Here is a 26,823-nt window from a genome sequence, read left to right on the forward strand (position 1 = left end):
TTCAAAGGCTCTTTTAAAAGAACCTTAGTCTTTAAAATTCTACCCAGTGGCTGACTTGCTTTCTTTTTCATTCTTTCATTCCTTCTCTTCCTTCCTTTCTTTCTTTTTCTTCCTTTCTCTTTCGTTTTTCTATTTATTTCTTACAATCTCATTAAAAATACATTTAATCAATGTTGTAATTGCTCAGTTCTTTTAATAGCAATATTCTCCCCAAAGTAGTAAAAAATTTTAATATCTTGTGGCTAACATTGCTGTGGCGCTTTAATTTCATCAACTGTATTTTGGGAGATCGTTGCACTCAAAATGCATTCAAAATCTTTTCTTTCTATTGGACACACTGCTGCTGGCATTGAATGACTAAGATGACAAAGACTCCACTTATTTGTCTTTTTATCCTGCAGTCAGCTTCATCATAAATGCTCATATTGATGCAGACCTAGAATTACATGGAATACTGTATTTTGAAATTGCTTAGCAAACTTTAATCTTTCCCCAGAAAGCTGTGTGTCTGAGCAAATGATAGCCATTAATTTGGCAAGATCTGGTATTTCCACTTCAAAACTTTTCTAGTTACTTAACACTGTTAACATTCGCCTTAGATAATCTCTAATGTATACTGATAGCTATATCAACATAAAATGCTTGTATTTCTACTAATAATGTAATTTGGAGAGGAAATAACTCTACGAATAAAAATCAAAATATTAACAAGACAGTAAAAATTGTTGCCTATTTAAAGAGGAGGATAAGGGCTTTATTAGGTCCTTGCTCACTTTCATTTTAAAAAATTGTTGCCTATTTAAAGAGGAGGATAAGGGCTTTATTAGGTCCTTGCTCACTTTCATTTTATCCTTCTTACTTTGCTTACTTGTTATTGATTTTTAGATTTTCATCAGTTATAGATGCAAATGTCTTTAGAACTTGAATTTCTTCTCTACCTATATTACTATGTTTTGTTAACAAGTTTCTTAAGGATACAGGGCTGAAGTTCTCATGCTGTTTCTATGTCTTTGTCCAGTTTTATCTGCAAAAACTTTTGAATCCATTGGTCAAGTTCAAGCAAACTTGACAGACTAGTATAGGTTTTAAAGATATTAAATTCATAGGATCATAGGAGAGTTCAAGCTGGAAGGGTGCTCAGGAGGTCTCTAGTCCAAGCTCCTGCTCAAAGCTAGGTCAGCTGTGAGGTCAGACCAAATTGCTCTGAGCTTCATTCAGTGAGTCTTGAAACCCTCCAAGGACAGTTGATGTACAACATCTCTGGGTGCCAGTCTTCTCCATTGCTTGTTTGTCCTCATGATGAGAAAGTCTTTTCCTTATTTTCAGTCTGAACCTCTCTTATTTCATTTTTTTCCTGTAGTCTTTCATCCTCCTGTGATGTGCTACTGTGAAGAGCCTGGCTCTGTCTTCTCCTGGGCACCAGGGGGCTGCTGTTAGTTCCCTTCGGAGCTGTCCCTTCTCCAGGCTACACAAACCCTGCTTCCTCAGTGCTCCAGCCCCCGACTGTCTTGGTGGTCTCCACTGAACTTGTTTCAGTTTATCAATGTCTTTCCTGTATTTTTTAGGTGGGGGGGGGGGGGAACACACAAAACTGGATCTGGCATTCCAGATATGGTCCGATGAGTACTGATTAAAGAGTGTAGCCACTTTCCAGTGTTTCCTCTAAGTTTCTTAAAATAGGCATCTTGATAATGACTGTATTAGTGCCACAGTGACAAAAGCCTGAAGTAAGCTCTTAGAAGATGCTGCAATTTTGCATGTCCCCAAATTGAAAAGACCATCAGTAGGATGTCTTGCCTTACTGGCAAGTGGAGTCTAATCATGGAATTAAATCATCATAGAAGACCTGATTTTATCAATACGGATGCTTTCAGTGGTTCCATAATATAATTGCACTTTGAATATAAAGGTTTTTGTTTGTTTTGTTTTCAATCTGTAAAATGATAAATTGATGCTTTGCATTTCTGAGAAATGATGAATAACCATTCCCTTCTCAGCTTCACGTATCAGTCTTGATTTTACAGATCTTTATTGTTCCTCTTTGACTTGTCTTTTAGAGTCTTTTTCCAACATCTGTTTTAACAACTCCTTTTTTTGCCTGAGAGTCAAGATAGTTTACCTTTAGTTGATACGGTTACAAAGCTTCTTGTGATTTAGTGTGTGGACAAATCAAGTTTGTTTCAACCCACAATAGACCACATAGGCATACATTCCTTTTTGGTTTGGCCTATAGTTTTCTTACAGATACTGAATTTGTCATTCTCAGATGTATTTTACCTTAGGTATGTCTGTTGTAATAGGCATCACTCCTGTATGCTCTCTGAATCATCTTCACTGTTGTGATTGCAGTCTGTGTCAGTGGATGGATATGTGAACATACAGTGGAGGAATGTTGTTAACAGATATTTGTGGTTTCTGGGTGAATGGAGTGAGCCAGCTTGTGGCTGGTTGTTGTCTTAACTCCTCCCTATTCCTTTAGATATTGACTCTATCCTTAGGGGTTTGGATGCCCTTTTCCTGCCCGGAAAACCTCCTAGGTTATTATTTTCCCACAAGTCAACTTCGCTTTAATTTGTCCAATTGTATTTATTTGAGCTATCAAGTTCTTTTTCCCAAAATCCAAGAACCCTGCTTAAAATTAAAACTGGAGGTACTCAAGATTTGAACTCTGTAGTTTCTAATGGCCTTAAATAACAAAAGCTTTTTTTAAGATAGTCATGTATCAAATAATATTTTTTGCTGGTATTTGCTCATTCTTTCTCTTTCCATTCAAACATTCTCCTGATCACCTAAGCAAAAGTGCACGTGCAGCAAAATGTACTTCTCAGAGTGCTAGATAACCTTGCTATGTGTAATACTACATACAGGCAAGAGATTGGTGATATTCCCATAGTAGAAATCGCTCCCACTAATGGAAGCAGACCACACTTAAAAAGGGTCTGACCTTGTAACAGCAGCTCATGTTTCTTTAATGAAATAAAGCCAATATTGCAAACACAAGACTCGGAAAAGCGAGACAGGTAAGTTGCAAGGTAAGCTTGCAGGAGTCTTTTAAATGGGAAGCAAATGTTGACAGCAGACAGGGATGCGTAGATTTCATTTTTTGGTAGGTTGGACAGGCTGACAAGAAGAACATTATTTTTTGATGAGTTTTGACATGACTCTTAAGTGTAGCAAAAGGATGTTTTTACTGTGGGATGCCTACTTTTAATGGAAAAACCATATTCATGACACAAGTTTTGTAATAGATGTCAAATACATTGAAGTGAACTATAATTAACATCATCGTTTTATTGGTACTGTAAAAGTAAAGCAGATAATTTTTAAAAAGTGAGAGCCATTCATTCAGCTATGCTGTTCTATATTAAAACGACGAGGAAAAGGAAGAAGAAGGTATTCCCCTCACAAAAGTTTAAACAGGCTCATGGCATTTCCAGAGCGCTACAGTTCCAACTCTGGGGAGAGCTTGCGATGAATTTTCTTTGGAGAAAATTCTCTAAAAAAATGTAAAGAGTTCCCTTAGCCTCTGCCACTTCTCTAGTTGTGACCTCTTTTGCCTGACTGCGATACGTGTGTCCTCTTCCAATTAAGAGGGATAGGATACATGTGTATTACACCGAAGGCAGAGCCGAAGTGCTGTGTTACTGATGAAAGGCGAGAATGAAGTGCGCTTGGGGATTGACAGGTCCTGTAGGAGGTAATTGAATAGCTATCTTTCTCCCTGCTGTAATTCAGTTAGCTTGGAGGAAAAGTGGGTGGAAAATGTGTGAAATTTTTTCTCCAGGGATGCTTGCTTTTCTCTTTCTGCCTTTCTGATAAGATCAGTAATGGTTAAAATGTTCCGTTGAGTTCCTTATTTTCTTCCCTGTTGAAAGAATGCTGGTGCTTGTGGACCTTTTATCACTGTTCTCAAAATCCTGTACTAACTCTGGCTTTCAGTAAACTCAAAACATGCGTTTATTTATAAATCAAACATGCAATTTTAAATCTAAAGATGGCAGTTGTGTTTTCATAGTGTGTGTTACATATGACTGTAGTTCTCAGAATTGGTTGGCAGCTCATAATCTATAATTAATGAAACTTTTTGTACATTAGTGCCACAAGCCAGATCAAGATATGGTTTGATCCTGATCTATTTTCTTTCATGATAACATCCCATTCCTTCTTATCCATGTGTGTCTTAATGACACAAAGACTGCCAAGGGCTGCTTTAAATACAGAAATTGAATATGTTTTGTCTTGGTCCAGTAATTAGATTATTGTATCATCTCTGTCTTCTGAGTAGGCTCCTCTTCCCACCAATTTTATTTGAAAACAACAATGTTCTTTTATGCCAAAGGATTGTTTTTCAATGACTTTGATAATCCTTGAACTTGATCTGAAGATGGTATGCAACACATACCCCTGAGGATGTTACATGTGAGGCTCTATGCAGAACATGAGCTCAGGAGCAAATTTCACTGTAAGGGCTTTGAGGGTAATGTTAAAGTTTCTGCGGGGGGAGCTGAATGAAATGAGAAGAGAACAAGCTGTTCAAAGGTTTGGTACTGGCTATTAAATTTGGGCTGTTATCATATACAGCCTACAGCTTTTATAGACATGAATGACAAAGAATGGTATGGGAAAACTGACATCTAAGTTACACTCCTTCTATCATCATGACTCAGGAAGGTCCCCTGAGATTTTCAGAGATAGGTATAGCAATGGTTAGTAGCAGCAATTTTGATGTGAAGTAGCATCATTTGTGAGACCAGTAGCAGGACATACAGTTCTATAAATGGATTTTTACTTTTGCATCAGGTTAATGATCTGTGTAGACTTTAATAATGTTTTATATTATAATACGTTGTTTAATGTTTGTCCAGGAAGATTTGTCTCATAGTTTATTGTGTTGCAGCAAGATTGAAATTAATTCAATTGTGCTATTTCTGGGGAAGATGTCTACCTTTATAGAAAAAATTCTTTTAAATTGATTATTTTTGAAACCTCTTTGCAGCCAAATCAGGTTAAAAGTGTTTCTGAATGTTTTTACTGATGTGCAAAGGAAAATGGAGATCAATGTTTTTCAAACATGCTATATGAGCTACGATGGCCATGATTATAATGAGAATTTATGATTATAATGAGTCCTGTGTCCAGTTCTGGGCTCCCCACTACAACAGAGACATGGAGCTACTGGAGAGAGGCCAGCATAGGGCTACAAAGATGATCAGAGGGCTGGAGCACCTGCCCTATGAGGAACGGCTGCGAGAGCTGGGCCTCTTCAGCCTGGGGAAGAGAAGACTGAGGGGGGATCTTGTCAATGTGTACAAGTACCTGAAGGGAAGGTGTCAAGGGGACAGGCACAAACTCTTTTCAGTTGTCCTGTGTGACAGGACAAGAGTTAATGGGCAGAAATTGAAGCACAGGAAGTTCCTCCTGACCGTGAGGGGGAATTTCTTCCCTGTGAGAGTGATGGAGCCCTGGCACAGGTTGCCCAGAGAGGTTGTGGAGTCTCCTTCTCTGCAGATACTCAAAACTTGCTTGGAAGTAATCCTGTCTAACATGCTGTAGGTGACCCTGCTGAGCCAGGAGGTTGGACTAGATGCTCTCCCGAGGTCCCTTCCAACCTTACTGATTCTATGATTCTATGATTTTTTAGGGGATAAATGATCAGTTTACCCTGAAAATCATGCAGCATACTTGAGTATTCAGATCTGTGCATTCAGATTTGAAAATGTTAACTCCTTTATTTTTCCATGGCTATTTTTTTACTCTGTTGGTGTCTATGAAAATATTGAAGATGACAAATTCTACTGTAAACTAGAGAATCATTGATTTTATTAGAGATGTCTATACACTTATGCTAATCAAAAAGTAATTATACTTTTGTTTTGTTTTACTTTTTCTAGTTGGAACACCTTCCCCACTTTCATTTGAAAATTCCTGGGTTACTATTGTTCTTTGGATTTCTGGAATGAAATTTGATACAACCTTTGTATAGTTGCATTGGAACTGCTGGAAGAGAATCTCTTACCCTTTAAAGCTAGCTAGAACTAAGTAATTTTACTGCAAAATATGACTTCGTAAGCTCATGCTTAATTGGTACTTGTTGCTTTCCAGATTTCTTCCTCCCACTGAACGCAACAGATCACACTTTTTCTGGTATATTAAAATATTTTATGAAAATGAAACTTGCCCTACTGACATTTTTAGTGCTTATTAAAATAACTTTTATAATCTTAAGTTAGGGGAGATGTATCCCATCTCAGTCCTTGTATGAAAGGTTTCAAAAGTTCTTATAAGGGTCACATTCAAGTGTTGTTCACTGGTGCAGACTAAACAAGGCTTGACTTAGAATAGGTAACATTAGTATTTATCCACAGATTGTGACATGGGCAAGTGCCTTATGAGTCTTATAAGTCTTTCCCATGTATTTGTTGTAAATCAAGAAAATACCTGTGTATGTGTGCTTGCTTTCTGGGCCTTAACACTGCATGCTTCTCAGACCCACAACTATCTCTTTTCATCGATTTATTTAACTCATTATCAGTATTGCCATTTTCTCGCTGTCAGTAATAACACTGCTATAAATGCAGCTTTTTCAGTAATACCCATACTATCAGGAAACTCTGAGACAGCAGGTCTTGGCACAGTAATAAATTCAAGTGTTATTGTTATCCTTTGCTTATAGAGCTTAACGAATGAAGAATTCATGTGAAACCACTCAAACTATAGAACTTGAATGTGTTTCGGGGTTGTCTTTGTAAACTCTATCAAATATTTTGCATGTCATCACTATTATCTTGTGTAATGATTACTTGCTATATTTCTTCAATGAAGAATCTTTCTGTGCAAGAGTTATCTTTATTCCTTACTTTGTGCAAGCTTTAAATAATTCAGTACTATTTGCTTTAAAACATTTTGAATCCTTTTCTGAAAGAGAGTATGTCATTTCTGAATTATTGTGACCTGCACACAAGAAAACAGACTTGAATGAAAAGTCAGTAAAAAGAAGAAGATTTTTCAGTTTTTTAATAGTCTCCCTGAAGTTAGCCATTTCAATTTGAATCTGCCTGATTCTGGCAGGTCACATTTACAAAACAGCATCAAGCTAAGATGATGTGATTCTCTCTTAATGATTGATAGACTGAATCTTCAAGCTCATCTGTTCCTGTTCCCACTGAGATCATTTGGAATCAGTTTCTGTTGGGGAAGAATTAGTCAAGCAGTATGAAGCACGGCCTGTCACCTCTCTACCTCTCAACACTGGTGACAATCCGTTTTTTTGAACACATCAGTGCAAATAGGATGGGTGTTCAATGCAAAATTTTTAAGGTGTATTAGGGTGTATTCGAGTGTAGAAGGTAAAATTTCTGAGGATGACAAATAGCGTGTCACCGATTGCTTTTTTTAATTTTTTTCAGAAATTGAAAAATTTCAGGGATCTGAAGGGAAGAAGGAAGATGAAGAAAAGAAATACCTTGATGTTATCAGCAACAAAAACATAAAGCTGTCAGAAAGAGTTCTGATCCCTGTCAAACAGTATCCAAAGGTACTGTAAATATAGTCTAACATACTTATATGTTTCGTAATAGAAGAGTGGAAAAGTTATGATTTTAAATGCTTAACCATTTTTTGACTATAAATATGCAGAATTGAAGATAATTAAAAACAGAAATGTAGCTTCAATTTGAATTTAACTGTTATTAGCTATTATTTGCTATAACTTCTGTCTTGTAGCCTTTCAGAAAAGCTCTTTAAGTAAATGAAAATATTTTCTTTCACTTCAAGTGGGTTTTGTAGCTGGTCCTTAGGCAAACTGCTGATGTGTTTTTTCATAGTAGGTTTTTTTCCCCATAAAAATAACAAGATACTTTCTTTTTAGAAATGAAGGACCAATCTAGGCACAAAATATTCTTGTGGAATATAGAAAAAAAATGATTCAATAACTGTCAGAAATCAACCCAGGTTTGTTTCAGCTTCTTCATGAAAGAATTGGGGGATTTTCTTTGGAGTACTAAGTTTGGAAAGAGAAAGAAGCAGGATTACCACAGCCCATGACTTTGACAGTGTATGTTCCTATCTATAAAATCCAAATGTCTTTTTGCCATATACCTCTTTATATGGTATTTTCTTCTCCTCTGTGTTACACATCATGATTAAAAGGAAAGCTTACATCACAAGTGCAAATTCACCTGTTAAATTTTAGTTTTTAATTTCACATACTTCTGCTTGTAATATTTACATAAAAGAAGAGAATGCAATTTTCCTTGTACAGCCTTGTATTTTACGTAAACAGTTGTTGTAATAGTATTCGAACTGAAATGGTAAACATCTCCATATATCTCTAGAGTATTTTTTTCTTACTGATTTATTATCACGTGGAATTTGGTTCACCATTAGCCTTGATTACACTCTCAGCTTTTTGCTTTATACTTTCATCAGTAATAGCAATAAATTACAATGGGTAAAAAGCCTATCAAACAAAGTGAAAGGTATAAAAAATTGAGATTCAATGATTCAAGCTGACATTTACCTCCTGACTAGTGAATATAAAACTGAGATAATGTAATCATCCAAATGGTAAAGACCTTAGAAATGCACACAGTGATATAAGGAATTACTTTCTTGCTGCATAGCCTGAGGTACTTTGCCTAGATTTGTAGCATTTTGCATAAATGCTAAGGGTGACTTGAAATTCTTAATAAGAATAGAATAGTGCTGTAACTTTATAATGGCAATATGATAATATTCAAATTATTCAGACTACTGTTTGATGAAGATAGTAGAATGAAAGGCAAACTATTTGAAAGACAAATGCAATAATCTATTCAATATAGTGCCTGAATATGATTAACTTAACCTTTATTTACTTTAATGAGCTTGTTATATTAATGAGAAATAAAGATATAAAACATTTCTACAGGTTTTGAGCAGTCAAACAAATCATCAGTGTAGTGGTTATGAAATACTTTTTCAGTAACGTAAAAGATGCTCTCAGAAAGTTTCTGTTGCTGATTTCCTAGCAATATTTCATGTTCAGAATGGAAAAAGTCTTAGATCTGCAAGTTTCTTTTGCTATCTAGTAACCATCCTTCAAGGAGTAAAGTCATCGTTCAGATCAAACTGCTGATCACTATGACATATCTTTTGTTGATGAATTTTATAGTTTAGGACAGTCAAAATCAGTATGCAGATGTTGTTGAAGATTGCCTTATAAACATCCACCAAAAGTAGCAATTGATTAAAAGACGCTAATTTTGTATCTTTAGCAGAACATAATTTTGTTCGTTCAGTGTTTGCTGATAAGCTTTTCTGAGCAGTGCTGGATGAGCAGGATTTTGTAAATCTGAAGAAAGTGTCCACGAGTGTAAAACTTTGGAAAAAAAAAAAAATTCTGACTAGTTCGTAAAAAATAATAGTTCCACACCGTTTACAGACGCTCTAATATACTTAGGGATTACTTCAACCTTCTAAAGTCATTTGCTCTTATTTTACCTATGCGTAGAAATATAAATTTCTCTAAGAGAACCCTTTCCATAAAGGTCAATCTGTACAGTACAATCTGTAAGTTAGGCTGCAATGAGGATAGATCCTTTTAATGACAGCTTTAGAATTAGAAGCAGCATTTTAAACTTTGAGCAGAAATAAACTTGAACACAAAAGGCTTCTAGTAGTTAAATAACTCTTGAAGTTACACAATAAGTATTATAAAATTGTCTCTGCTCAAGTGTCTACAATCTGATTTCTGAAATTGCTGGTGCAGACAACAGAAAAAAAAAATCAAAGGCTGCGATTAGCAACAGCTATCTAATATTATCATGTCTGTTAGGGATACAAGCCTCTCTCCTCTTCTGCAAAACAGAAATATGAAAAAGAGATGAGAGCGTAACTAAATAGTTCAACAGCAGTCTTTTCGAAGATGAATCACTTTAAATCTCAGTAGCCTGAGTAAAAGCATTGTCTCATTTACACACACTCTTCTATGCAATAGATACTATTAGTACCCTCAAAATTTCTTCTGAAACAGTAGTCTAGTCCTATATTGTTGATCCTTTTTTTTCCTGTTCCATAATGCCCTTTTTCTTTCATACAAGCATTTTTACTTCCATCATACGTGAATTCCAAGGCAGACCAAACAAGGCAGACTGACAAAAATAGCCAGAAAAATATTTATTGTTGGCGTTCCCATTTTTCAGCAGTTTTAGTTGTTCAATTTAAGATCTATACTAAAATACCCAGGGGGTTGTTCATAAAGAGTTATCATTTATCAGTTGCATGTCATATTACAATTACATAAAATCTGGAAAAAAGAGTGGATTATTCAAAAATAAAAAACCCGTGAAAACGATCTTCTTACTGACAAATTTGGAAGCCATATTTCAAAAGTTTTATGTGTAAGCTTGTCATTTGCATGCCACTGCCTAGCTCTGGGAGCCCAAGTTACTCTAAGGGCTTAAGGTCAAAACACAAATAAGCAATTCCCACATTAAGTTAATGTCATGAAAGTCTTTATGGAGGAACTTGATCTTATTTCGATAAACAATTTTTTTCTTGATATGAATTACAATAGAGTTACCTCAGTTTCAGTCACTACCTTATCAACTCACAAAATCACTATTGTATGTTAAAGATGAAGGAATCCAAGTCAATTTAAATATATGAATATAATTTTTTTCTTCTTGGTTGTTCTTTCTAGAAATTAAATTTTTACTGAATAACCTGCTTAGGATTATATCTTTTATTTATGATTCATCAAGAGGAAAAGTAGTCTAAGAGAGTGGGTAGAACTTGGGCAAATTTGGAGCCAAATGCTGAATTAAGTTATTTGACTGTATAACAGATCACCTTTGATAAAAAAAATTGTCAATTTGTATTAAATTACAATTACCTCACATTCTAGAAAAAAAATAATTGCAATTAAACAATGCAGAAATTTTCAGTTATTCAGTTGCTGAAGAGTGGGAGCCAAAGTTTCAGATGATTACACTTAGAAATGATGAACTCTCCTTTTCCCAATGAAGTACAGAATTCAATCAAATGTCTCCTGAACAGAGAATTTTATTTTGTAATTTCCTAATGATATGGTTATTGAGTAAAGAAAGTTTTGTCTACAAATTCAGCAGGACCATCTGATGCTAGAGTGAGTTACAAGAATGAACTTCTAAAATATCAGTTTAAATACAAATAATTATTTCTGCAACAATTAGGAAATTAAATTATCTTGAAATGTTTATACCTCAGTTTTACTAAAATTGGATAAACAAGAGTCCAATCTTGAAATAAATTCAAACAATTTCATATTCAGTTTTAAATAAAGACTATTGGTACCTCAAAATGTTGCCGTAGTAAAAGGTAAAGCAACATTTTAGAAGGTAGCTTACCTAGAGAGTTGCATTTTTGTATTTAAAGGTGCTTTTGGAGCTTTCTTGATGTAAGACCAAAGACAATTAGGACATGGATGTATGTGTGCCAGTTTACTGTATATGCATATACTAAGAGAAGTCCACAGTAGACTTGTGGCATGGAATGGGAAGACACCAATTCCCCTGGAAATCTAGACCACTCATCAGAGAGCTGTCTTCTCTCCTTTCAGTAGAGCCTGGATGAGAGATGTACTGTCTTTTCAGATTGAGTACTCCATGGCAACTTTATTTATATCCCCAAACTTCAGCAGCAGTGTACACGATCAAACACATCCATCACAGTCTACTTAGCTCATCATCCTTGACACCTATGTGAGGAGCTGCAGTTTCGAGACTTAGGCAATTTCAACTGTGATGGCATCTGCAAGGTGACTGTATTAGGGATGAGAAGAAGTTCATAAAACACTACCAAAGAATTATATTTTCATTTTCTCTGTATTGTTTTTGTTGGAAAATAAAAATTATCAAAATACAGTGCTAACTACTATACTGTTAGACTAAGGATCTGCAACTTCATATCAGGAGTGACAAAGATGGCGAACAGGTCAATTCTGAACGACTTCCATGATGTAGAGTTGCAAACTGAAAGCCACGGTGTCTTCCAGAGGAAGCAGTGTAATAAAGCCTCTTCCCTGCTCAAAGGCAAGAGGCCAAGTCAGCTGATGGGCAGTAAATGGTCCCTTTGAGAAATACGATGTCCTAACTCCAGCTGAGCTTTCCGATTTTCATCTGGATGTTTAATGACTATTTTGGGGAAACAAGAATATAATCCAGCTCAATACCCCTTGAAAGGATGCTGACACTGTTTTAGAGCATGCGTTTCTGGGAAAAAGATTTAAGCTAACCTTGATAAATAAGGTAAATTAAGTTAAATTCCAGATTATTGATATTTGATTTGCCTGTCTCATGACATTTCCGTGAATGACCAGACTGAAATTATCTTTATAATTCTTTAAAGCTCATTGTATTGTACAGAACATGTCAGGTTGGATTCACTGCTCTTGAAATGAAATGTATTTATTCACCTATAATCTAACAAACTATTTAAAACTCTGATTTCCAAAAACAATTCACAGGTGATTTAGACAACAAAGTACTATATTCCTGTTATATATATTACACTTCAGAGTGGATCTCCCTGCTAAAAACATTTGAAATAGGTTTGGGATAAAACGGCCATTGTAGGAAAAGAACTGTTCTGTGCTTTTCCACTTTCTAATAAATTTAACAGAGGTCAATGTGATTATTTTATTTGTCTTAAATAGTGGTATTCCCTAAGGCACTACAAGTAATTCCAACAAGCTTGAACACAGAGACTGTATTAATGAAAATTATGTCTGTGTAGCAGCAGTAAGGCAGCTGTCAACATTTGATCAGTCATTTCTCAATTCTGCCAAGTAGATACTTCAGTAAACGTTGAGGTAAAATTAATTTGTACTCGGGAACTTGAAGCATCCCTTTTTCACACAGATGCATAATGGAGGGATATATTTTATGTGTTGTTATCTAGACTAGAATAGAAATTTAACTAGGAAGCTGTCTAAATTGGTATGGCATAAATTTCTCAGGAAGGCTAAAGAAGGTATATATCAACTCAGCTGAGATTTCTCTCTGAATTTTCCCCTGTGTGTAATTACTTAACCATTATACTGGTTAATTAACTGCTGTATTTTGTATTGTGTCAATTCGATGTTAAAAACATACAAGCAAAAAAATTCCAAATTAATTCAGTAGACTTCTAGCAGATACCTATGATTAGTGAAAAGAGGAACCTACTTTCTTGGCATTCTTTGTTCACTGGCTTTTCATGCAGAGAATAGAAATCTCTAATATTTCTGTTTCTATTCGGTATATTCTGAAGTTTAATTATAGGGATGAAGATGAAATAAAAAATATAATTGATAATAAGGGGAAGATGTTACAGACTGGTGAAAAACTGGGAAGAGAAGTGAAAAAAACAGGCTAGAGATTTTGAATAGAAATGAGGAAGGAGAAATCACGGTTACAGTGTCTGTGGGAGAAGACCAATTAATAAGGAGTGAAAAAGGATAGTCATGCCTGAGACTGAGGAAAGAGCAAACTCCCCCAAAATACCGTATGTGCAATGATATTTCATTACATTGGGATGTAATTATAAAAGAAGCGCATGAAAGAGTAAGAGTGAGATGAAATGATTGAACTCAGAGATAAGGTAGTAAGAACAATTCACGAAAACATTAAAAGAACAATCATGAGTCAGCCGGAGGAAAAAAAAGAAAAAAGAAACTTAATTTCCGCTGGATTTTCGCTCTTTGTTTCTTGACCTCCAGCTCCGTCACAGTAACCTGAAATCGGCTCCCTCCCCTCTCCCCCACCTCTCTCCGGTGACACCCCTGAGAGGTGCAGGAGCGCAGCGGGGGGCCGGTTTGAAGTGACCTGCACCCTGCTTCGCCGACAAGCGCTCGCACACTCATTGACATCTCCTGCCAAACCCGTCCATAGCTGAGTACTGACATCCTTTCTCTCAGTAAATTTGGGTCTCTACCATGACAGTAATTTTTATGAAGTATATGGTAGCTTATATGTTGTTCACACTTCCATTCCGATTTAGTTAAAATTTAAAAAATGTTAAAAAAGTACCAGGGGAAGATGACTGATGGGTGGACTCCCGTCTCATCATGTGGCATGTGCTGGCGTAGGCTTACTTATGGTGATGCAGATACGTAGCTGGCATTCAGCTATGTCTAATTAGAGCTGCAAACACGCCTCTTTTAACTGATACTGTATTAAATGAGCTTTTTGAAGTTCATACATAATTCCATTCACCCTTTATTTTTCAGATCTAGGAGGGACTGTTGGCTTGCAGTACAGAAGTGCCACCTTTAAATGTGGCATTTCATGCACTTTTGCTTTTACTCTGGAAAAAAACCCCAAACTTGTTAAGCTTAATTTCCAATAAATTGGACCTCATTCCTGGTTGGACCTGATTTTGGTTCCTTGTATGAATGCTATTCAGAAATCAAGATGAATGCCTTTTGGCATCGATTTGTGAATTACTTTTTAAATATGAAACAAACATTTTTATAGACGTTATAAGAAGATGTGTGAGCAGAGTGAGGAAAGATCTAGAGTGAAGAAGTTCACTTGTCTCTGAATATTTCAAATGCGTATGATTTTGTTGTGTATATTAAGAATCTATTTTGTCTCATCACTTACTGTTTTGACTAAGATAAATCCATCGGTGTACTGTTTTTAAAATCAGTATATGACTGAAGCAGCTATTTACACCTAAGCATCTATGATCAAGCTGGGCAGTTGACATGGATTTTTGACATTTACTGATACTTTGCTTTTTCGTTGTTTTGTAAAGTCATCTTCCGATGAGTGTTTTGTGATGGCATGCTTAAGAAGCTGATAAACCCTATTTTGCAAATTTTTTATTTTGTACGATTTAAGATTATGAGACCTTGTTTAAAACCTTGGCTTATGTAGCACATAATGTAAAAATGTGTTTGTTTGCAAGCTTGTGCTATGCAGAGTATAAGTTACAGTGACGCTGATTTTAGTGAAATTCTGCCCCTTTTGTCCTTGGCTTCAGTTTAGCTGGATTTCAGCCTTTAAGGGATGACTGGCTTTGTTCATTATTTTTGCTTTCTAGAAGTGAGAATGTATAAAATGTTTGACAAGTCAGAAAAATGTACAGTGAGCATATAAAAAAAATCTTTAATATTGCAGTACCTCTTTTACTATTTTAAAGATACAAATAACAGTCGAAACAATTTTGTCACAGTGCTGAATAATATTTGCTTATATCCTCTTATCGTTCATAAACTCATGACTTCAAGCAAATAACTCCTGCAAAGTCACCAGTGCTAAAGAATCCATTTTGAAGGGTGAGCTCTTCTGCCCTTGTTCTGTCATAAAAGCAGCGCTCAGGCAGTGAATATTGTGATTCTTTTCTTTTTATCATTCTCTTTCTTTTATGTTTTGATCCTCCCAAACCTGACACTTAGCTGTTCTGCTATCAGAGTAATTGTTGTCACATTAATCATCTCCAGGTGGTTTGTGTGTTTAGTTCCTTTTTAAGTGAGGCAGGAAGAAAAAGAAATAGTCAATGATACCACTATTAGATGAATAGGCAAGAAAATACTAAAATTCCAAGGAAAATGGGACCTGGCTTGTCAGCTCAGTGAGTAGCCAGGACTTCAAACTAGAGTTTGTATCGCTCTAATGAGAAGAGGGCCTTGCTGGTGTGTAAGCAACAGAACAGTATGCGCCATCCCTCAAGCCTGGAGATGTTTCAGTAGATTGGAAAAAAATCAATATTTTTGACAATAATAATAATAAAAAAAACAGAACTATGTGGCTAACCGTGAGATAGGGGTTTTACCTGCCTTATCAGCTTTATTTTTTTTCACCCATAGGCACCATATAGTCATGAAAAACCTGTATACTTGGAAGGATACAAGAATTTAGTCAGATGCCATACTAAATCTAAAGATTAGGTTTGATCTGTTTTTCAGTTGTATTTTTTGAAGAGAAACCTGAGAATACATGAGTGGAATATTATTAATTCATCTAAAGTGTACTGTTCTGAAATTGGTGCTATGAATAGTTGTTTAAATAAAAAATGCTTTCTCATATTTCCTGAAAGATTTTCACTCCTACCAGCTCCTGATAAAGTACAAGGAACTGAACTTGCATCTTTATTACAAAATATCCTTCTTATTGTATAAACTGTTGGAGAGTTTCACATTTCTTTGTTAATTAAGACACTTTTTTCATATTAAGACACAATTTTCATATTCAAATATAATATCGCCCAGACTCACAAAATAGTAGGAATATTAGAGGAAAAAAAAGTTTTTATGTTCTCTGTTTAATCTAATTTAGTAATATCTGATGCTTTTATTAATGGAGTCATTGACTATTTTGAAAATTTCAATTCTAAACTCAAATAGAGTAGCTAAGGTTCGGAAAAACCTCTTGAAAATATACTTGAGGAAAAATGATTCAGCTATCAGGCATTCATTTCTGCTTTCTATTAAATTTCACATTGATCTATATTTTCTCTGAACTAACATTATTCTAAATAAACTGTCAGAAATATTTTAAAATTCAAGTTATATTTTCTCAGTATTGTGGCCTTTTTTCCTACAAATAAATAATGCCTTTATGATCAAGGTATCTGCTTTAAATGATCTCTCTATGAACTGTCCAGTTAATTCTGAAAAGCTGAATCAAGTGTGTGAAGAATTGACTAGAGAAAAAGTGTAAAAGCAGTATCTTTATTTTTATTTTTCCTGATATCATCCTGTATTCAAACTGAAGAGAAAAAATACAGCAAAACCTTCCAAACCCCCAAAACTCTTAGAACCAAGATATTCTTATGAGGGAGTGAGTTAATTCTATATTATTCAGTACGATTTTTTAATGTTTCCAGCTGCACTCAAAATTCAAAATGTGTATAAATCTTCTGTCCAGCATTTAATTACCAAAGGTATCTGGAAAATTTAGACTTTTTTTTTTATCTCCACTCTAGTAAGATACATAAATAAAATACCACACAAACATTTTTCTTTTTTTGTTTTCTCACATGTTTTTTTAAGACCTGACCTGTCATCCCTCTATCTGTATTTATTTTTCCATCAGGAGACAGACCCTGATTCTAGTCTTTTCATCACCAGTGTCAATCTTAAAGCTTAATTTAATGAATGCAGAAAGTAGCTTCATTTTAACAGTCTCCCATTTTTGCTCATGATTTGTGTGTTTGCGCCTACTACATGAACTAATATCTTTTTTATGCTAAGAAATTCTGTTCTGTGCAGACCCCTTTAGAAATAGCTTCTTAAAATTGTTCCTCACTGTGGAGTATAGTATGTATTCTAGACAACATTTTAGAATTTTGCTGCTCTCTGTTTCATTTAACTATCCGTGGCTGTATAAATCTTCAGCAATGTAATTAAAACAACATTAACATAATTACAAACAAGTAGCACAAAAAATATAACCAGCATTAGAAGACTATTTTTCCTGTTTGATTATATGATTGTTGGAAGATTCCTTGCAGGGTAGCTTTCCATTATTTTTATATGCACATACAGAGCGAGTTAAGCCTCCAGCATTTACTGCTTTCTTCCTTGAGCTCAGCCTTAAAATTACAAACAGGGGAACTGAATTGCTACACTGTGATTTACAAGGACTTTCTCTGTCTGCGCTATTATGATGGCATTCAGTATTGCCTTCAACATTTGAAGATGGGCTTTTAGAGTGGTTATCATTTAACATTTCATATCACAGAGCACTCAAAGGGTAAGACTAAGTTGGACACTGTTTGTGCTCAGCACACTCAATAAATAAACTGTTCTTGCTCCAAGCAGTTGACAATCTGGAAAACACAGCATAACTAGTAGATGAGACAAATAAAAAGGTCAGCAAGAGAGAGCTGGTAGCTGGTAGCAGATGAGTGTAATACAGACAATAACTCGCCACTCACCATCAGGAGCACAGGTCATGTCTGTTGTTTGCTAAGTCACCATAACTCTTGCATTCCTCTCTAGCTGTCATTTATTATATGTGCTGAGGAAAAAAAAATGAAGAAAAAAATAGTTTCATAAAATCAATTTCATAAAGTAAATTTGAGATTAGGCGGGAATTCAACCAAGAGCATTAAAAGAGAATTCTAATCAGGAATGTGACTTTGTGTTAATGACATACAGTTTGTGCATTATTGATTTTACTAACAGATGTGTTTCATTTGTAACTAAAGATGTTTGGGTTTTTGTTTGCAATTAAAGCAGTATTGTTTCTTCCTATACTATTACTATTAATTGGAGTATTTAGACTACATTCTGTTCCCAGGATCATCAGGGCAAATTCAGTACTTTCAATGGCTGCAACTTTGGCAAATGGAGGGGAGTTCAGAAGTCAGCTGGTGATTCATGGTTAGAAATAGAATTTAGCTCACGTCCGCTTACCTGTGTTGTTGCCTAAGAACTAAAAAGGGTAGAAAACGTAAGAATTGCATGTTCTCTGTGAATGCACAATGAATCAGATCTAGTAAAAAAATTTCCAGTCGTGTTTCTGATTAAACATGTGCTCCAGGGGGAAATTAAACAAACCTATAGTTAGAGTGTGATTTTTGAAAGTACTGTTGAATTCAGTAGGAGCAGAATTAAGCCAATAATGCATACTCATCGAAAGGCTCACTTAGTTCGTGATCAATTTTGTGTGATTTTATCAAGCTTCATGCAATATTCCTTTTTTCATTTCTGTCCTTTAAGAGAAGCGGTTACCAAAATTTGTAATGCTGAATAGCATAAAGTTGCAGAGGAAGGGAAAAAATACTTTGTTAAATAATTCTTTTACATTATTTTTTTAGATCCTTAAAGAAGGTTACGTTTAAAAAATATACAGAAGTCTGCTATCATTTCATAGGTAATGAGAAAGAAATGTGTCTTTAGTGTGGACAAGAGTTTGTCCTATGGTAATTTAGGTAAAATCAGAATATGTAAGATCTAAGTTTTACTGCATTTTAATGAAAGAGGAGGTTGCTTTTTTATAGATAAAAAAACCTAAATACTTGTTACAAGATGTTTAAAACAGAAGGATTTTTTCAATCTGAAATGCTGCTATTATATAGAATATGAGATTTATTCTTTTAATTGTGATGGAGTTTTACATAAATCCTATTCTTCATAATAATATTTGTAATATGGAAGTATGGTGCAGTATGAATATTTTATAATAAACTTTTCATCTGTCATAGACAATCAACCTACTTGGGTATTAGCAGAGAATTAAAGAACAATATGCTGATATCTTTAACTGAAGAGTTATGAGTGTCCTAGCAACTTGCTGAGATCTGTCTGTAGCATTTTCCAAAGCGCATTTTAATGACCATAGGAATTTTAAAGAGTAGTAAATAATGTGATAAAGTGCAATATGCTTAACACCAACATTGTGAAACAAATACTATATGACCTCTGATTTCAAAAGATGATACAAATTGTTTGCCAAGTTTATGTTTTACAGTAGATGATAGCTCTGCAGAGAATGGAGCAGAGCACTGAATTAATCTCCATTACTTTTAATCTTTGGCTTATAATCAGTAAAATCAGAGTGTGCACTTTAGAATTACTGTAATAGGTAATTGCTGGTCATATGCCTGTGCTGTTCTAATTTAGACTGATCAAATATGTTATAAATGCAGAATCTGCAAGAGCTAATCAGTTCTTGAAATCAAATGTACTATATAAACTTGCACATACACTCTTGAAGATGCGTCTGCCTCTCATATCCTGATATTAAATGTTTTGTATCTCTTCAGGATTTTTTTCTCCTGTTCAAGTGCATTACGAGGTACCTTCAAAGTAGTCATAAATGTAACTTATAATAGCTTTCATATGAAGTTAACTAAAAATTCTAGAAATTAGTTATAAAAATATTAACACAGAAGCTAATGCTTTGCCTTGATCCCATTTTCATAGACCTAATCGTTACAGTTCGGGAAGTAGCACAGCTCATCATAGAACTGCTATGAGAGATTCAGTCTTCAGTCTTACCTAAGTAAACAAGTAATTCCTTGAATGCTGGAACTAATGAAACCTGTTTCTACAGGTGAGTGTCTTATGGTTATCTGTGAGCTCTGATTTGAAGTTTCTCCTCTGGCTGTATGTTGATGAAGGCTTTTTCTTCTGTGGATCTTCAGACCTTTAATGATGTGAGCTTATGCTATAGCTTTCCCCTTAGTTTGGACATATCTTTCTATCTAGCAGCGTATTTTCCCCAAACTTCAAAGAGCTTTATCTTTGAAATAACCACCTCTCTATCAAATTTAGTTGAAGACAACCTATGAGCTCAAAAGTTACTATTGAAAGAGACTTGAACAGGAGACACAACATGAGCACATAGCCTTCTTCCCTTCAGAAAAGACACTCTGGGCTGAAAACCACAGACCAGTGTGACTGTGAGGCAGTCTGTACCAGCTAACTCAGTGAAAAAGATTTCTTCCCTCTTCAAGACTGTCATATAAGCCGTTTTGTAACTCCATTGCAACTTACCACAGATTTTCGTGGCTTTTCTCTGTTTCTCAAGCTTGTCTGTCCCCATATATTATCAGAGATCTTTAAAACTTTATTATCTGTTACTAAAATAGAACACTATGATGATGCAATTTAGATTCAAAACCCTCTTTTACTTTCTGAGTAGCAGATATTTAGCCTAGTCTCTCTAGCCTCAACCTAGTTGCTTCTTAATTTGTTTTTATCACATTGAACAAACAAATTAAAACAGGTGACTCTTTCGTATGATGAACACACAGATAAACTGTTGCTAATTCTGAAAAACTGTGTTTTATAAATATACCTTTCAGAATTTTATTTATGACAGATTTTTTTTAGGTGTTTTATTAGAATTTATTAAAAATACGTCTCTCTTTTATCTGCTTTTATAGCCAGGTAGTAGCAACAGTATATAGGAATTCTCAGGTACTCTAAGAATCAGTTACAAGACCGTTCAGTTGACAGAGAAATTTATATTTGCAATTAAACTGATGTAAATGTCCACATATCCACAATAATGTTTGTCAACTGCACAGATGGAATTTAGAGTGAATTCCAGAAGCTATTGGTTGGGATATTTTGTTATGTTGAGGAGCAGCATGGAAGCTCTTTTTCCAGTTTTCTACTTTTTTAGTTTGTAGAAATCATTTGTTTTATAAGGTTGAGAATATTATGTAGGAAAGTGCAAAAACAGCTTGCATATGGGAGGGCAAGGTCCCAGATTTTCTCTTTTACAGAGTGGAACTCAAATTTTTTGCATCTAGCTTACTAGGTATGCTCCACATAAGTCTGAAAACATAGGACGACTCCAAAATTAAGCATAAAATTTCATTAGTCATAAACACAACTCAACGATAATCTTTTAGAGAGAAAAAAAAGAGCAAAAATCTACTACCTCTTTCCCTGCCACTATCTCTTTCCTTTAAAGACTTCAGACTTAGATTTTAAAGGCTTAATGAAACCCAGTAGAAGTCACGGGTTTTGGGGACTCTAGAGAATGCATATTCCAGGTTCTGTGCTTTTCCTAATACCTTTAAAGAACAGTATTTTGAATAGTGTTTATTTCTGTTTTGTATAGGCTGAAAACTACTTGTCTCTTTAATTTGATGGGGTCTTCAGTCTTTGCTATATTCAACTAAATTAGAAACAGTACTTTGAATTTAATGGCATTAGCTCATAGAGTGAGGTGAGAATCTATTTATGAGTACACAAATACATCTCTTTATTTTGAGTAGAATTTATAAATTAGGAATAACAGATGTTTTCTTCCTTAAAGGTCTCTATGATTCAGGTCTTAATGTTGGTATTTGGATTCAATTTTAAGCTATGTTAAGCTGTAAGTATGCTTTCTAATACTTAGAAGAAAATGCTGCACATTCTATTTAGTGCAGTAGAAAACCATTGTCATATAGTTATATTCAATTAAAAGTGTCTACTGTAAATACTATCACATAGGAATTATTCTAGAGTAAAAAGTAGTATATACAACACGGCATGCATGTACACCATTTGCTCACTAATCTTTGGTTTCCAGGCTGATGGAGCATCTACTGGCTGATTAGAGAAATTGTGTTTATTGTTTATCTGAGCTCTGCAAGAGGAAATTAAGTCTTTTTCTGCCAGTTATTTTTAACCAATAAAGCTCTTACAGTGGAGCAATGAAAAGATTTATATCATCTTTCCAAACAATCAGCTTTTCTCTATCTTTGGTCATACTTCTATCTTTATGTTTTTCAAGGTGCTTCCTTTAAATGCCAAACCAAATGTTAAAAAGAACAACAACACAAGGTAAAGAGAATCATTAAATACTAATAAAATAAACCTATTTTGTAGAATTTTAAAGAAATTGAGTCTAAGTCTTGAATGAGCTATTTCACCCTGATTTATTGAGAAATATCCTATAGCCAGAAACCACAACTTTTTGAAAGACAGCAGTTTGTTACTGCTTTTTACTGGCAAGGCATCCTTTCCATCTTTTTACTTTTCCATCTTTTTTTCTTTCTTTCTATCTTTTTTCTGATATACTGGCTATATTGCTTCAGATTGTGTAAAGGAGAACCACCCTGTCTTAGACAACTCTTTATCTTATTACCTTCTTCTAAATGTTAGTTTTCTGATGAGTGAGATTATTTTTTTTCTGTAAGCTGTAAAACTTTCACTCGGTTACTCACATAGGAAACCGTGGTGCCTAGCACCTGACTTTGTCACAGGACCGGGAGGGCGCCTGCAGCACCCGGAGCGGGCAGGCGGGAGTCTGGCGGTCGCAGGGGGATGCACAACTGAATCGCTTCTGAACAGGAAGCGGGAATTTGGTGAGAAGAAACGCTGAGTCAAAAGGACAGGAATTTCCGTAATTAATAGATCTGTAGCGCGTCTAGTCTACTGTCCTGGCCGTAAGAGAAGCTGTAGTATTCCGGTAGGCAGACATGGCCTGAGCTTTGACCTGTACTGCTGATGAATTTCTGCCCTGTCGTAGTAACGAAGCCGGCTGTCTTACCGTATCGGACTTGTCGCTTTTCTGCCTGAGCTCTGCCTTCTGATTCCCTGGGTTTTGCTCGTTTCCCCTCTTCACAAGCTGCCTTCTGTTTCTCACAGGGTTATCGTGTAATTCGCCTTCTGTCAAACGGGACAGGGTTTTCAGTACCTGAAAAGACTCAGGCGCCGCAATCTTCTGGAGCAACAGTAGGAAGAAACAGAGATTAAAGAGATTCTTAGTAAAAATGTTATTACTTTTGGAGCGATCACACAAAAAAGATACAAAATAGCTTTCTTGTATGTACCTTGTTTTGTTGTTTTTCTCTGGAGCTCTTAGAAGCCCTTGCTCCTTGCAGGTTCATTTACAGGGAGCGTTGTGTTTTAGAACTAGGTGGCATCATTCAAGCCACCTTTTATGGGGTGTCCCAGCGCGGCGCAGGGTCCTCTTGGAAGTCTGGGAGTCTCCATTGGCAAGCATTTCCAGTGAATTTGTCTTGTTATCTGAAATTATCAATATACTTAACCGGATAAGATTTACAGGCCAAAACTTTATTCCGCATCCACTGTTTGTAAAACCGACCTGTTATGTGTAATGTTACTAGTTTTTTTTTTTCATGGCAACCTCACTGTTACAAAATCTCTAACCAATGTATGCATGTAAAGATGTTGAAAATGATTAATATTTTTCTTCTTTTTTTTTTTAATCTAGTTTTGCTACAATACATTTTTCAGTTCCAGCATTTAGATAACATTTGGGTGAATATTATTTTTTTTACTCACAGATCCTGACAATTTCAAATTTTTACTTTACTCACAAACTGCTCATGACCTACACTGGTAACAGACAAGTCAATTACAAAATTTGATGCTAAAATTTAGGCCATTTTTAGGAAAATGTAACTAATATAGCCATTAAAAACTGTTGTGCATGCCCATAAAAGTAGGTAAATCGTGTACAGCAGAGTTATAAAAGCCTGAAATTAGGGGTTCATAATGTAAGCGCTGACACAAACAGAATTCTACAGGCATGCATAGTGTCGCTATAATTAGCTTACAGCTAGTACAGATCATATTTAGTATTCTTTCTGCCTCTGCAAGAAGAGATGGTTTATTTCTTTCAGGTATAATTACATTTGTCACATTTTTTGAGATTGCAAAAAATCATACTAGCATAAAAAGGAAGATGACTTTCTGAGCACTTAACATCATGTTGATCATAACATCATTAGAGGAAAGAGATGATGGGGAGAAATTAGAGAACAGAGCTTTCTATTTTTCAAATAATTTCTGTCTTCTCTCCCTATTTTTCTATTTTTTTTTTTCACAAGAGACAGTAGAATAATGAGGACAGAAAATACATTCTCCCGTAGATATACCTGAATGATGATGTATAACTAAGAGGAAATCTCTACAACTCCTGTCATGATTGTTTCCCTCAATGAAAGCAAAATTCCTTTTTTTCCTGGGATTTGGTTACCAGAACATGCCATGTGTCTGCAAAGACATGCTTTGGTAGACATTCTTAGGCTTAGGCTCAAGATCACAAACTATGTGTATTTAGTCAGTTGTATCTATATTCCCTTAAGGGGCAGAGATAGGTGGCAGCAGGATGAGATACAGTGTGCCTAAGTTGAAAGGAGAAGCTCAGATGATAGAAGGAAAAGCTTTCCCATCATGAGCACAGTCAAGCGCTGGAGCAGGTTTCCGAGACAGGCTGTGCAGTCTCAGGATCCAGCTGGATAAAGCCCTGACCAATCTGGTCTGACCTTAGAACTGACTTTGCTTTGAGCAGGATGTTGGACTACAGACCTCCTGAGGTGCCTTCCCACCTGAATTACTCTGTAATTATAGTTTCAGTGCTGTCTAGTCAGTTTTAAACGACTGAAGTGATGGAACATCTTCATGACTTCCCTGTTGAGGACAAATACACCATGTTAGAAATCTCATTGCAGTATATACTGATCCTAGATCATGACAATGTAAATTATTGGAAAGTATAATCTTTATATTGTATTTAACAGTAAACCTGTAGTTTATTGAGTAATGCCATTTTTATACTTCATTTCACACTTTGGTCTGGCTTCCATATGATTTTCAGGAATAAGGCAGAAAAATAGGTCCAAATTGAAAAATTCTATCAGATTATCTTATTTCATTTTATAATTTATAATACTGGAATACTTTAAGTCATGCAAAAATTAGTTTACTCCTTGATGTAGATCAACTTTAGGAGTGTGCATTTCAGTAGAAATCCTATATTAGTCTCATTTAAAAGCCTTCCAAGTAAAAGCTGTTCAAACAATATTTGACTGCAGTCCATTAAAACGTAGTAACTACCTTTAAACTAGTTTGCTGAGTTTTTGGTAGGTTTTCTTTTATCTCCTAGTAAGCTAGCTGCATTAGCCCAGAGTTCAGCATGACCTAATTGACCAACTGCAAATACAGTCCAGCTTCAGTGCTTTTGAATCTTCATGGTTATTGTTAAAGGATTAATGAAGTTAGATACTTAGTTGAGAAGTCTTTCTGTTTTCTTCCACTATCAAAAAGTAGTATCCAAATTAGGGAGAGGAACTAATAAAAGTGAGTCCAGTATAAAAGATTCATATTATATAAGCAGTTGTAGAGACATGATTGTTTTCATATAACAGCTGGCAAGAGAAAACTGCCAAACAAATCACTTTTTGTAGCACATACTCAGTGCAATGAAGTAACAAGACTATATTTAAATAATATATGACTTTTTTTTTTTTGTATTTCAGATATATTAGGAGTACTGCAATCTCAGAATGCCTGTTTAGTCGGACAAGAAAATGAATGCTAATAACATGAGGCATCTATGCATGTGAGCTTTCTATTGCAAATAAGATCATAAGGGATGAATTAACTGGTACCATAGAGGCATATAGTTATGTTGTGAGGAAAGAGGAGATTGAGAAGTCATTTCTGTGATAGCAGTTTGACTTTGAACTTATTACTGAACAAAGTGATAAGTCATTAAAGCACTTTGGAAATTATAAAAATTCTGCAGATGTGTTGGGCTTTCATGCTTGTCAAGTTTGGCTAAGGGTAATGAGAGAACAACAGACTTCCAGTGGGACAAGTTTCTCTAATACTGTCAGAGAGGGAAGGAAAGGAAAGAGGAGGAGAGAGGCAGAAGAAGCCTAAAGAATTATAAGCAGTTCTAAAATCAGATAGTATTTATTGAATGGAACCAAGACAATTGTAAATAATCTATAGGAATTAATATTTAATTGAATAGCAAGCGAGAAGGTACAAAGAATGTGAGTCTCAGATCTGGTGCCATTCCTGACCAGCTATTGATGCCGTATAGTTTAATTTAGGCAATGAGACTCATTTGTGCCATGAAGCCACAACTCCAGTTAAGGGGTGCTGTTCTTAGAAGAGCTGTGCCTTAAATGGAGCTTCCTTCTAGGAAGCTTTCTGATGTGCAGGAACAGAGTATATTCCTATGTAGAATATTCCATTCTATAATTAGAGAAGTAGGATCTCCCCATGGTACTACAGATAACTATATTCAATTTCCTGAATTACAAAGATTTTTCTCTGTGATTCGAGAGATGCATAGACCTACATTTACAAAAGAGAGGGTCGAGCCCCTGTTGAACTCCAGCTCTCACTAAAATTCTTAATATTCTGCATGTGGAAGATTCATTCTTTATTTCCAAAGGATGATATCCACAAAAAACATCGCTGTAGGCAAAGGTAGCCTTTGGAAATATTTTTAAGGAAGGCAGGCTTTGACTTTATCCCCAGAAAGCATTCCACTTCAACTATTTCACCTGCATTCCCATGCAAACCACCTGTCTACCCACGCACTCTGTGATGTACAATTTTAGAAGGTATCTTGTACTCAAAAAATCTTGTGCATCTTGGTTGTA

At 35.3% G+C, this 26,823-nt stretch overlaps 1 protein-coding gene across 1 annotated transcript in view; it reads left to right on the forward strand.

The window, feature by feature from the left end:
• Positions 1–26,823, forward strand: part of KHDRBS2 (KH RNA binding domain containing, signal transduction associated 2) — a 362,692-nt gene that overhangs the window by 58,912 nt on the left and 276,957 nt on the right. The window contains exon 2 of the mRNA XM_062571095.1: positions 7,407–7,534. Within this exon, the coding sequence (XP_062427079.1) occupies positions 7,407–7,534 (128 nt within the window). The remainder of the gene's footprint in view (positions 1–7,406; positions 7,535–26,823) is intronic.

This window comes from Rhea pennata, chromosome 3 (genome assembly GCF_028389875.1).
Source record: "Rhea pennata isolate bPtePen1 chromosome 3, bPtePen1.pri, whole genome shotgun sequence".
Lineage (NCBI taxonomy): Eukaryota > Metazoa > Chordata > Aves > Rheiformes > Rheidae > Rhea > Rhea pennata.